The sequence below is a fragment of the Chroicocephalus ridibundus genome, chromosome 2, assembly GCF_963924245.1.
Source record: "Chroicocephalus ridibundus chromosome 2, bChrRid1.1, whole genome shotgun sequence".
In the NCBI taxonomy this organism is placed as follows: domain Eukaryota; kingdom Metazoa; phylum Chordata; class Aves; order Charadriiformes; family Laridae; genus Chroicocephalus; species Chroicocephalus ridibundus.
In genome coordinates this window covers 60,281,414-60,295,424 of record NC_086285.1, presented here as the reverse complement: position 1 = coordinate 60,295,424, position 14,011 = coordinate 60,281,414, and the positions used below count along the sequence as shown (strand labels likewise).

The window sequence follows — 14,011 nt, the reverse complement described above, 5'->3', positions numbered from 1 at the left end:
TGTGGCTATGAAAGCCATTTCCATGTTGATGATGACCAAAGCCTTTATGATTCAGAGCCGAGCCAAAGAGGTTTAAAAAAGCAGGAGGATCCCGGTCTCACTGCCAGAAGTATCTTCCCATTCCAAAGGAAATGAAATTAAGCTAATATATAGCACACATGGTACTTGGATCCTTTAAAAGAAAGCCACATATAAAAAAGCTATATATGGTGGCATATTGTAACAGAAGTGCTTGTAAATTCTTATTTGCAGATGTTAACAAGACAGCCATGAAAATCCAGTCAGATCTAAAGCTCGGCATTATTACTTCTTAGTCAAAGGGTTAGTTTTAAGGTGCAAACCACAAAGAAATACACTTGATCATGGGAAAACAACAAAGTAGATTACATCTCAATCCTTAAAAAAACCCAACAAAACCAACCCTAAGCAAATTCTTTGGGTAGTATTCTAATTTCTTATGATTATGCAATTGCCACTCTGCTTGCAACACAATCTTCCAGTGCTTAGAAAGCATAAATGTAAGACATACAATTTTAATTTATATAATGAGGACGATATCACGGTCCAAGGTGGCCAGAGAGAAACAGAGTGAGAATACGTTTTCTTATCTAAAGAAAACATACATACATAAACATATATAAACCACTGTTATTTATATTAAAATATAGTATAAATAAAAATGTTATATAAAAAAACTATATAAAATAAATCTAATATATAATACATCTTAAATATATAAAGCATAATAATATTTTAATATAGTAAAAGATTTCGTATAATATCATGTATGGCATATGGCATTATATTAAAATATATGAAATATCTGAATATATATTACTATATGTTATAAAAATAAATACTTTATAAACAGCAACTTCTAGATGAAGTTCACTTTAAAAGTAAGCTGCCTGACATATAGGAAACTTTAAGTCTTATTTTTCAAAAATGCATTGTAAAGCTCTGATTCTAACTAACGTATATTGTAAGTTAATTGTAATTACATTGTAATACATTGCAAAAGCCTAATTCTGATTAACTTCACTATGATGATGAAATTATTTCTAATAGACACTGGCATAAGTGGGATCAATACAAACTGTCACATAAGCTTAGGTTTAGCCACTGGGGGAAAAGCAGAGACTTAATTAGATGTATCTTCACGTCCTTTCTTCCAAGTCAGTTTATATTTCCAAAAGCAAATATTCAAAATAAAATTAATCAATTCAAACTACCAAATACTAACCACAGGAGGCCTTTCTAATTTCAGTTGTATGTGAGGAGATACAACAAACTTCTTCCCTATCACAGCAGCTCTTCACTTCCTCTTTTCACGACTTCAACCCTCAACAGGTCCATGAGAAGCAGCAAGATAAAGTGGCATGACATGCCAGGACACTCACTGGTACGCCACAAAGCATGCTCCTTAACACTGACTTTACTAAAATGGTATACCAAGTTTGTCTGGGATGAAGTTGCTAAATTAATCTTCTTCATAGCAGCCCGTATGATGGTGCGCTTCCCACTTGTGGCTAACAGTGCTGGTAACACACCACTGTTTCGGCTGCCACTGAACAGGGCTTGCACAGCATCAAGGCTTTCTCTCCACACCCTTCCCCACCAAGGCCAGGAGGATGGGGATGGGCAAGAGGTTCGGAGGGGATACAGCTGGGACAGCTGACCCAGACTGACCACAGGAATATCCCATACTAGACAATGTCATGTTCAGCAATAAAAAGTCAGGGAATGGAGGAGGAAGGGGGCAAGTTTACAGTTATGGAGTTTCTCCTCCCAAACAGCTGTTACATGTGCTGATGCCCTGCTTCCCAGGAAGCAGCTGACATCTGCCTGATGATGCGAAGTAGTGAATGAATTCCTCTTTTTGCTTTGTTTGCATGTGCAGCTTTTGCATTTCTTATTAAACTGCCATTCTTATTAAACTGCCATCTAAATCCACAAGTTTTCTCGCCTTCCCTCTATTTTATTCCTCATCTGCCAGGAGAGGAGAGTGAGCAAACGGTAGGGTGTGGCTGCTGGCCACGGTCAACCCACCACAACTGTGTTTCACAAAGATAAGGCATTTTGCAAGACCAAAGCAGTATGCCATATTTTGTTTTTTCACAGTAGCATTTCTCTCTTTGAGATTGTCTTAACTTACAGTAGGAAATTAAAAGTACATGCATTTTTTCACCATAATTATGCAGATCTTTGCTGATGATATCCAGAGTCACTCAGCCTGTAGAATCTCCATCCTTGGAAATACTCAAAATTCGACTGGACGTGGCCCTGAGGAACCCGACGTAGCTTTGAAGTTGGCCCTGCACTGAGCGGGTCTTGGACCACATGAACTCCAGTTGTTGCTTGTTACCTGAATCATTCTAGGGTTCTATGATCTTGTAATCTTTGCTTCTTTCAAAGCAAAATTCTAAAAAGCCATTTTCAGCTTTCCATCAGACTTACAATGTGTTTAATATGTAGGTAACTTTCATGATAAGCCAAGCTGCCTGCATTCAGGAGTTGGGCTACTTGCTATTTCCCTATCTTTCCTGGTATATTCTTTTTTGCCAACAAAGAAGGAACTATTAATCAGAAGCAACAGAAATTAACACGAGTAAGTGGTTTAAAAGACAGAGCTCAAAGCAAAAGCCTGCCATAATTCTGAACTACTCTTCTCAGTGTGGAGAAAAAACCCACTAAGTATATTACTATAATACTTAAGCAAAATCAAGCTTGAGCATTTATTACATGCGCATTTGTGCAAGTATGTGGACCTATTTTAGTTCTCTGAGGAATTCAGTGAAGCTAGAAGGCACTGAAGCCAGGAAGCACAACTTCTAGTAGCAAAAAGATCTCCATAAAGGTCACATAAGAAATAGAAAAAATGTGTGACTTTTCAGGAGAGTTCCCACTATTCAAGGCAGCCACATTATTGACCCGTGGGCGGAGAGGTTTTCACCTCCTCCTCTGACTCAGAGTGAGGAAATTGGAGTTATGCCTTCCACTGCGCCGCCCACAACCTACAACTTAAAGCTATCACCTCCATCACCTAAGCATGATTCCCACTGCTAAAAAGGTAGGTCTGCCTAAACGTAATCACTGGTAGTGTCAGAACCACCTTTTCTGTATCACTGTATATTTTCAGAACATGCAGGACATGTATCAGTGTATCAGAATATCCGTGATGTCTCTGTAACTTACCTGTCAATAATGGCACACATGTCAATGGTGACGTTGGCAAAGCTTCCCAGCTGGCCTTGCTCCACTGCGTGCAAATCCACCAGCTGATCATCAACATGAATAAACTGCATGCATCCTTGAAATGAATGCTGAAATAGCGAGTGATCTGAGTCATTCATCTGTATAGGAAACCCTGTAGAGCAGGAGAATAAAGAGCATTATTAATGTCATATATTATTACTCAAGCCAGTATTTTTTCACAGGAAAAGACACGTTTTCTAGATGAAAGAAGAAAAAAGCAAGATGGGAAGGAAATATTATACAGTTATCAGATTACATTGCAATGTTATTGATTTAAGTCATTGGCAACTACCTGCCAGAATTTATACAGTACAGTTGATGATTCCTTCGTTAATTTTTGTCTACAGGAAGTCTTCTACTACCCTTCTCGCCCCCCAGCCCTCTATTGCTGTTTCTCATAATTTCTCTTTTCATACAAAGATTAATGGAATAGGAAAAGGATTCACCTCCTTGCTCTATTTTAGGAATCATGTTCCCATTTCTCAGATCTTTCTGAGAAAAATGTATTCCATGTATTCCATGAAGTGAATTTCCAGTTCAGTTTTCTCTAGAATTACGCTACCTGGGCAATGAATAATGGTGCTGGAAACTTTCTGCAAGCTTAAAAGTAGCCCTAAAATCTAATGTCCTGGCCCACTTCTGAGGAATCTGAGGACATTCTGTAGTATTTTCATTTTGTTCTGAACACATTCATTTGCCTGTCTTTCTGAAGGTGCTTTACAAAAGAAGAGAATGAATTAGTGTCTTGACTCAGGTTAAAAGGCAGGGAGACAGAGGATGTTTGTATGTAATTGTTTTACTGAATGCCCTTCAGAAGTGAATGTGTCAAGTTACTTGAGAGAAATGTCCTCAATAAAACACCGGAGAGCCTCATTCACTACTTATAAATCTTTAACAATGAACTCCCTGAAAAAGCTTCAAGAAAATAATTTAGACAGAATCTGTTTAAGATGAGAGCATAAAGGAAGGGAGAGGGCCTAACAACACTTTATTCATAGAATCATAGAACGGTTTGGGTTGGAAGGCACCTTAAAGATCAACTGGTTCCAACCGCCCTGCCATTTGCAAGGACAACTTCCATTAGACCAGGTTGCTCAAAGCCCCATCCAACCTGGCCTTGAACACTTACTTCCAGGGATGGGGCATCCCCAACTTCTCTGGACTATCTGGGCGAGTGCCTCACCACCCTCACAGTAAAGAATTTCTTCCTAATATCTCATCTAAATCTCCCCTCTTTCAGTTTAAAACCACTGACCCTCATCCTATCACTACACTCCCTCATAAAGAGTCTCCAGCTTTCCTGTAGGCCCCCTTCAGATATTTCTCTTCCCTAGGCTGAACAACGCCAACGCTCTCAGCCTGTCTTCATAGGACAGGTGCTCCAGCCCTCTGATCATCTTTGTGGTCCTCCGATGGACCTGCTCCAATAGGTTCATGTCTTTCTTATATTGGGGCCCCAGGAGCTGGATGTAGTACTCCAGGTAGCGCCTCACAAGAGCAGAGTAGAGGGGCAGAATCACCTCCCTCAACATGCTGGCCATGCTTCCTTTGATGCATCTGAGGATATGGTTGCCTTTCTTGGCTGCGAGTGCACGTTGCTGGCTCATGTTGAGCTTCTCACCCACCAACACCCCCAAGTCCTTCTCCTCAGGGCTGCTCTCAATCCATTCTCCGCCCAGCCTGTATTTGTGCTTGGGACTGCTCCAACCCATGTGCAGGACCTTGCACTTAGCTGGAATGAATTTCATGAGGTTTGCATGGGCCCACCTCCCAAGCCTGTCCAGGTACCTCTGGATGGCATCCCTTCTCTCCAGCATGCAGACCGCACCACACAGCTTGGTGTTGTTGGCAAACTTGCTGAGGGTGCACTCAGTCCCACTGTCCATGACGCTGACAAAGATGTTAAACAGCGCTAGTCCCAGTGCCGACCCCTGAGGAATTCCACTTGTCACTGGTCTCCACTTGGACATCAAGCTGTTGACCGCAACTCTTTGAGTGTGAACTTCCAGCCAATTCCTTATCCAATGGAACAGGCAATTCCTTAACCAACGTTGAGGCTCAGGGATAACCTTGGCTGCAGTGACCATGAAGTGATAGAATTTAAGATCCTCAGGGCAACTAGGAGGATGTATTCCAAGCTTACGACCCTGGACTTAGGCATGCAGACTTTGATCGCTTCAGGGATCTGCTGGCCAAAGTGCCAAGGGACAAAGCCCTAGAGGGAAGGGGGGACCAGGACAGCTGGTCAGTATTCAAGAATCACCTTCTCCGTGACCAGGAGCAAACTATACTGACAAAGAGGAAGGCAGGAAAGAATGCTAGGAGACCTGCCTGGAGGAACAGGGAGCTCCTGGACACACTGTCACACAAAAAGAATCTTACACTTACAAGGAGTGGAAGAAAGGACAGTTAGAATGGGGGACATATAAAGAAGCGGTCCGAACAGCAAGAGACCTGGTGAGAAAAGCTAAAGCTCAGTTAGAATTAAATCTAGCCAAGGAGATCAAGGGAAACAGTAAAAATTTCTATAGGTACATTAATGGTAAGAAGAAGACTAGGGAGGGTGTGGGCCCCCTCAGAAAGGAAACGGGAGAACCGGTGACAAGTGATATGGAGAAGGCCGAGGTTCTCAATGACTTCTTTTCCTCAGTCTTCACTGGCAAGGGCTCCAGGCATGCTCCCAGAGTCACAGAAGACAATGGCAGGGGTTGGACAGAACTGCCCATCGTAAGTGAAGATCAGGTTCGTGACCATCTGATGAACCTGAAAGTGAACAAGTCCATGGGACCTGACGGGATACACCCATGGGTACTGAGGGAACTGGTGGATGAGGTTGCTAAACCACTCTCTATTATATTCCAAAAGTCATGGCAGTCTGGTGAGGTCCCCACTGGCTGGAAAAGGGGAAACATAATCCCCATTTTCAAAAAGAGAAAGAAGGAGGAACCAGGGAACTATAGGCCAGTCAGTCTCACCCCCGTGCCTGGTAAGATTATGGAGCAAATGCTCCTGGAGGCACTGCTGAGGCAGAAGAATAACGAAGAAGTGACTGGGTACAATCAACATGGCTTCACCAAGGGCAAATCGTGCCTGACAAACCTGGTGGCCTTCTATGAGAAGGTCACAACATCAATAGACGAGGGGAGAGCAACTGCTGTCATTTACCTGGACCTGAGCAAAGCACTGTCCCGCATGGGATTCTGGTCTCCAAGCTGATAAAATATGGCTTTGATGGACGGACAATTCAGTGGATAAAGAACTGGCTTGACGGCTGCACCCAAAGAGTGGCTGTCAATGGATACACGTCCAAGTGGAGGCCAGTGACAAGTGGAGTCCCTCAAGGATCAGTACTGGGACTGGTCTTGTTTAACATCTTCATCAGCAACACGGACAGTGGCATAGAGTGCACCCTCAGCAAGTTTGCTGACAACACCAAGCTGTGTGGGACGGCTGACACACTGGAGGGAAGGGATGCCATCCAGAGAGACCTTGACAGGCTGGAGAGGTGGGCCCATGCCAACCTCATGAAGTTCAACAAGACCAAGTGCAAGGTCCTCCATCTGGGTCGGGGCAATCCCAAGCACCGTTATAGGCTGGACAGTGACTGGCTTGAGAGCAGCCCTGAAGAAAAGGACTTGGGGCTGCTGGTGGACGAGAGGCTCAACATGAGCCGTCAGTGTGCACTAGCAGCCAAGATTTAGGATGTCGGGTAATGGTAGGACTAGAAGGAATGGATTAAAACTAGAGATGGGTTGATTCAGATTGGACGTTAGGAAGAAGTTCTTCACCATGAGGGTGGTGAGACACTGGAACAGGTTGCCCAGGGAAGTTGTGAATGCCCCATCCCTGGAAGTTTTTAAGGCCAGGCTGGATGGGGCTCTGAGCAACCTCATCTAGTGGGAGGTGTCCCTGCCCATGGCAGGGGGTTTGGAAATAGATTATCTTTAAGGTCCCTTCCAACCCTAACAATTCTATGATTCTATGATTCAATGAGTGGTCCATCTGTCAAATCCATATCTCTCCAATTTAGAGACAAGGATGTCGCGCAGGCCAACGTCAAATGCTTTGCACAACTCCAGGTAGATGATGTCATGTTTTCAGTAAAGAAGGTAAAAAGTCTGAAAAATGCACTTTTGCATATTTCATCTAGGAAGATGACTAGTCACGCAGTTCTTGACTAACAAGGGTAAAAACAATCACACACATTTGTTTTGGTAGCTAAGACAGACTATACAGCTCCCATTCCTTCTCCCACTTGCCTACCCACCTTCCAATCCCCAATGCCTTACTGCCTTCCTCAATAGCATGGAAACAGGTATTTGTGGAGACAGGAGAGTATCAGATTATCAAACCGATATCGTTTGAACAGCATCAGGAAAAAGGAATGAACATAATTTTAAATGTCACTCCTTAATACAGTTTATCATGTGCCACACAAATAGTTGGACTGGCTAGAAGAGAGGGCAATGAATAGAGGGCAGAAACAAGCAACTGGGGCTTGAGGACAGATGCTGCTTAATGTGGTACCTATGACTAAAAAAAACCCCAGATACACACAAGCCTTCCCCAAAATATAATTAGGACCCATTTTAACTGAAAGGCTTTGACAGAACATTCGTATCACCAGTAATGTTTTTTAATTTTTTTTAAAACAGTCTTGCCCATCAGCTAAAATTACCGCTGGTAGCTCCTAAATTTCCCTGACTCACTTCAGTAAGCACTCACTTCAGAGTTCACTAGTGGCACCACAGAATTAATCAGGGATGTTACAGTAATTAGGCAGTGACCATGCTAAAAGTTAGCTCTGACAGGTATTTAAAGAACTTGGGCAAAAGTTTGTCTTGAGGTCATATCACCTTTGAAACAAAATTGTGACACTGGCTGGCTGTGTGACAGTACTCAGAGGGTTGTGATTAATAGAGCAGCATCGAGTTGGAGGCCTGTAACCAGTGGTGTCCCCCAGGGGTCAATACTTGGACCAGTATTATTTAATATATTCATCAGCGACCTGAACGAGCAAGTTCGCTGATGATACCAAACTGGGTGGGGTGGCCAACACCCCAGAGGGCCGTGCTGCCATCCAGCATGACCTGGACAGGCTGGAGAGCTGGGCAGAGAAGGACCTAATGAGGTTCAACAAGGACAAGTGTAGGGTCCTGCACCCAGGGAGGAAGAATGTCAGGCACCAGTATAGGTTAGGGGTGGACCTGCTGGAAAGCAGCTCTGAAGAAAAGGATTTGGGGATCTTGGTAGACAGTAAATTATCCATGAGCAAGCAATGTGCCCTTGTCACCAAGAAGGACAACGGAATTCTGGGCTGCATAGGGAAGAGTGTGGCCAGCAGGTCAAGGGAGGTCATTCTCCCCCTCTACTCTGCACTGGTGAGGCCACAACTGGAATACTGTGTGCGGTTCTGGGCTCCCCGGTTCAAGAGAGCCAGGGAACTGCTGGAGAGAGTCCAGCATAGGGCAACAAAGATGATTGAGGGACTGGAGCATCTCCCTTATGAGGAAAGGTGAGAGAGCTGGGACTCTTTAGCCTGGAGAAGAGAAGGCTGAGGGGAGACCTTATTAATGTTTACAAGTATCTAAAGGGTGGGTCTAAGGAGGATGGAGACAGACTCTTTTCAGTGGTTCCCAGGAACAGGACGAGGGGTAACGGGCACAAGCTGGAACATAGGAAGTTCCAATCAAATATGAGAAAAAACTTCTTTACGGTGGGGGTGACGGAGCACTGGAACAGGCTGCCCAGGGAGGTTGTGGAGTCCCCTTCTCTGGAGACTTTCAAGACCCGCCTGGATGCAGTCCTGAGTAATGTGCTCTAGGCAATCCTGCTTTAGCAGGGGAGTTGGACTAGATGATCTTTAGAGGTCCCTTCCAACTCTGAAAAATTCCATGATCCTGTGACTATTGCAGGGAGCCATAAACTCTATGAGAAAGATAAATAACTCACACTAATACACATCAGAGGGAGAAAGAAAAACTCCTAGGGATCTCCCAATTGCCTAACTAGTGCATAATAACCTCATCAGACCAACTGCCCCCCACCAAAAATTGTGCTAATCCTAGACTGTGTGATTTGTTATTTTGGACTGGCAGAAAAGTCAAGTTGTAGGGACAGGATTTATATTCTCTTCCCAGCATGTGCACTGTCCAGTGACTTATCTGATGAAAAGAGGACAGGGCTTTCAGAGACCTGCCTCCATTTTTAACTTTTTCTTTCCAATGACTGATTAAAATGATTCATCTGAGGCTTTACAGACAACAGAACAGAGAGACAGAAAGTGCAAGTTAATTCTCTGTGGTTTGGTCGATGCAAGCACAGTATTTGCAGGTTTCCATCATGTGCTTTCTCCAATATTTTTAAACAGCTCACTCTTTCAGTATACTTGTCTGTTTTTCAAACTGTCACTGTTAACTCCTCTGCAAGAACCCCAAACCAACACCAAGCACATGTCGTTTCCGTCTTCAGTGCGTTAGCAGAGCTGTGCAGGACACCTGTGTATCATCTTCCAGTTCAAAGCCCTTCCGTAATTCCTTTGTTTTAAATATTAAATTCAAGGTTACCAAAACTGAGGTAAACTCTTAGTAACACTCATGTAAACCCAGCAAAGCCAAGGACATTATATGGATATATCTGAATATAATGAAAGATTATCCACCATCCTTCACGCACTAACTGAAAATAAGATCAAAACCTAGAGCCACAATTTACTCCTCATATCAAAAATAGTATGATCCAAACAACTAAGCCACAAACGTATGATTAGATTCAGCAATATATTCCAAGAAACTGCTAACATTTGATAGCATTTGAGAACCAACCACAGAGGCATTTCAATATATGATTCTCAGCTTCACTGCATTTGAAGTATCAGTTCTTGACCTACGCTATATTAGCACACAGTTATCAGTGGTCTCTGGGACACGTTCTCAGGATTGCTGCTGGTTGAACAGGCAAAACAGGAAAGTATCAGCCGGGCCCTTCAGCCTGGGAAGAGAGCCCAGGTTGCTGGGTCCCCAGGCTGGGCTCCACTGGCTGGGGTAGGAGGGAGTCGGGGGCGGAATGGATGGAAGTGGCAGCTGCTCCTAACCTAACTACGTAGATCAAGCTTTCTTCTATTACCCAGGAGAGCAGCGTACACTGAGCATTAGTCAGTTTGGTATTCTGAATTTTTCTATATCTATCAATAGGTGATTTTTGCCTGTCTTCCTGCTACTGCCTTTGCTGTTTGTAGTCATGTAAGGACCTGAAAGAGGAGGGGGTTTCATGCACTTATACCGCATCTTGCATAAATTGCCTGCAAGGCTGACTGGGTATCAAGGCATTTCAGTCATGATATTACTGTAACAGATAGTTATGCAAAGAGGTAATTTCCAAAGCTAATTCACTATCCACAGGGAATGGAAGAAATGGTGTGGTTTTTTGAACCATACGCTTCTCACAACCTAAGAGCCTTCTCTAACACCAATTTTTTTCTGCTTTAAATTGTTGCCATAGTTTAGACAAACTTTTGAGAATGCCATTAATAAACATACTGTTATTTAAAGAGTTTGGCACGTGGGAAAGCAACTAGAAAAACCTTGTATATAACACCTACATTGGTCTTGAACTATTAGTTATGCAGTCTGAAGTCCATTAATTTTGGTGGGACCTGGACATTTTAGACAATTCCAGTCCGAACCATCTGGGGCAAAGCTTCTGCCTCAAACGCAGTCCTGGAAATGACTTAGTACCTTGTGGCTGTTATTTCAATATGCACAACAATGCCTTCCCCTTCCAGATTTCCATTACTGAGACATGATTCACTTCCTGATCCTTCCTACAGTGAATGAATTTTTAATTAAATTAAGTTCTATAACTAAGGCTGACAGTAATGCTGTCACTAGAAAGGGTAAATAATGGATTAATAATTTGAACAGCACTGTATTGATCTTCTTGCTGACAAGAAAAAATGTACATTTTCAAAATGCACATAAAATGCAGTTTGGACAGTTTAAAACAATGTTCATGCTTATGATTACAAATGCATCTTGAAGTCAGGTAGATTCCCTTATCCTGTAATTTCTACATCTTTCTGACTTTTTCTGTACAAAATCTGAGTCTTACAATTTTATTTTTCAGATTTTAAGCCCACAAAGAGATGGATTATCCTGCAAAGGTCAGACATGGATTGAATCTAAATTTTCCCCAGAGTTCAAGGTAATTTGTTTCCATGACTTCATTCTGACCTACCAAACACAGAACAGCCAAAATTCTAGATCCCACTCCTGATCTTAAATCAAACTTAAAAGGAAAATTAGAAAATCTATAGTTTTGATTCATGTTATTTTCTAAGTTAGAAGTCACTTTAATATAATAAAATAAATATAATAAATACATTGTAAGAGGTATAATAAAATACCGAGGAAATAAAAACAATATTTCTTTTCCAGTGTCAAGATCTATTATGCCTCTCTTCCAACCACGTGGGCAAGGTTCTATCAAAGACATTATAAGAAAGGAAGTAGAAGGAAGAATACATTCAGGTTCTTAGCATAATAACAGAGGAACATACACTCAGATCATGTCCTTAAACATCCCATGCACTACTTGTTTCTGAGATCCAACATAAGAATGAAATATCGTACTAGACTCTAAATATTCAATTAAAGATTGCTTTGTATCCCTATGTGAAACATTCAGATTTTCTTTGAAACATAATGCAAATTCTATTGTGACAAGACAACAGTTTTTCTCCACAGCTTGTGAGAACACCTGATCATTATATTTTTCTTTTTGCCTTTTGTTTTACTTGTAAGTTAATGATGAGCTGATGTTTTTATACAGACGGTACTTGTGAAATACATGCCATAATCAAGCAAGCTGAACGGTTAAATCATTTGTGGTATAGGGGACAATGGTTAAAACATAACTATGGGGAGGCCCAACAAACTGACTATATCACACTCCCTCAAACCCACCAGGGTAAGAGCTACATGCTTAAAATGGTAGAAGGACGTACTGGATGGTTGGAAACCCATGCCGTGCCCCTTGCCACCACCCAGAATACTATCCTGGGCCTTGAAAAGCAAGTCTTGTGGTGACATGGTACCCCAGAAAGAACTGAGTCAGATAATGAGACTCATTTTTTTAAAAAATTTATAAGAAATTGGGCCAAAGAACATGGCACTGAGTGGCTATATTACACCCTCTATCACGCACCGGATTCTGGGAAAATTGAACGATACAATGGACTGTTAAAACCTACCTTGAAAGCAATAGAAGCTTTAAAAATTTAGAAAAGTGTTTAGTGCAAGCCACCTGGTTAATTAACACTAGGGGATCCATCAATCGAGCTGCTCCTGCTCAATCAGACCTTTTACATATTGTAGAGGGGTTAAAGTCCCTGTGGTGCATGAAAGGAATATGTCTGGGTTTTTCCTACCTCAGGCAAATGCAAACCCATTCATGGGACTGTTTTTGCTCAAGGACCTGGATGTACTTGCTGAGTGATGCTGAAGTATGGAGAAGTTCAATGTGTACCTCAAGGAAATTTAACCCTGGGTGAGCATACTCAATTCTGAGCTGTATGATGTTAATTGCTACATAATACAACCAGTGCTCAATAAGTGTTTTTCAGGATAAAACAGTAGAGACGAAACCTGAGCTAGCTGCATCAAGTGGTGTTCAGCAAACTCTTAAAGGTGACGTGCTACCCGTGGGCACGAACCACGATGAATTTCATATCATCTTTCCTGCCCTGAGAGTCAGCTATGATAGACGAAATACTGCAGCTATTAACTAAATGAACGTAACAAACTTTCATGCATAAAGATAAATCACAAATTAGTGATCTGTATATACATCTGTATTTATAACTTTATATATTTGAAGATAAAAAAATCAGTAGTGATCCGAGCATGATGCAAACAGTATAGAATAAGGGGTGAATGTCCTGGTTTAAGGTAAAACAGAAGCAATTTTCTTTTCAGTTAAGCCTCTTTAAATAACTGCACTCTCTGAAATTAACAGCATATTTTTCAGACAGTCTTGGCTTCTAGCAGAGATAAGGCCTGATGTTTATAATTAATACCAAGGAACAGTATGCAGAGAGGCTCCTGCTTATACTTATTGCTATAACAACCAAGGTCAGCTAACTTTGTTATATGCCCAATTGGAGAGTCAGAAGTGCAAAAGCATAGATGGGCCGCATCTGTGGAGAGGAGCAGACACAACAGGTGACCCAAAACTGACCAAAGGGTATTCCATCCCATCTGCATCGCAGTCAGTATAAAAGCTGAGGGATCAAAGGATCAGCCCTCTTTCTTCAGTGGCTGGTGTCCAAGGAGGACTCTGTTTGTCTGCCTTTGTGCTCGATCCATGTGTTCCCGAATCCAGTTCCCAAGTTCAGCCCCCATCTGTCCCTGAGTCCAGTCTGGGACTTTCCCAGTGCCTGCTGGTGATGTGATTGTCATCCTGGGAGCTCCATATGGTTTTGTATATATTGTATATATTTCATTATTTTCTTATTAATATTACTATCTTTTCTTATTATCTATTATTAATATTTCATTAAAGTAGGTTAGTTTCTTTTCAACTCATGAGTCTCTTTCACTCTCATCCTTCTCTCCCTGAAGAGAGAGGCTGGGAAGAGCACCTGTCATTCATTTCAGTGGTCAGTCCGGCCCAAGCCACGACAGTAGTCCATATTGTCTTCAACTAGTTGCATGGGTAGCTGCAGAATCTAGTAATCAATAGACAAACTGACTGATCT

General features: G+C 42.1%; 1 protein-coding gene across 1 annotated transcript in view; it reads right to left on the bottom strand.

Annotated features, from left to right (window-relative positions):
- Window positions 1-14,011, bottom strand: part of CNTNAP2 (contactin associated protein 2) — a 1,163,712-nt gene that overhangs the window by 456,554 nt on the left and 693,147 nt on the right. Inside the window, exon 10 of the mRNA XM_063325644.1 lies at window positions 3,196-3,367. Within this exon, the coding sequence (XP_063181714.1) occupies window positions 3,196-3,367 (172 nt within the window). The remainder of the gene's footprint in view (window positions 1-3,195; window positions 3,368-14,011) is intronic.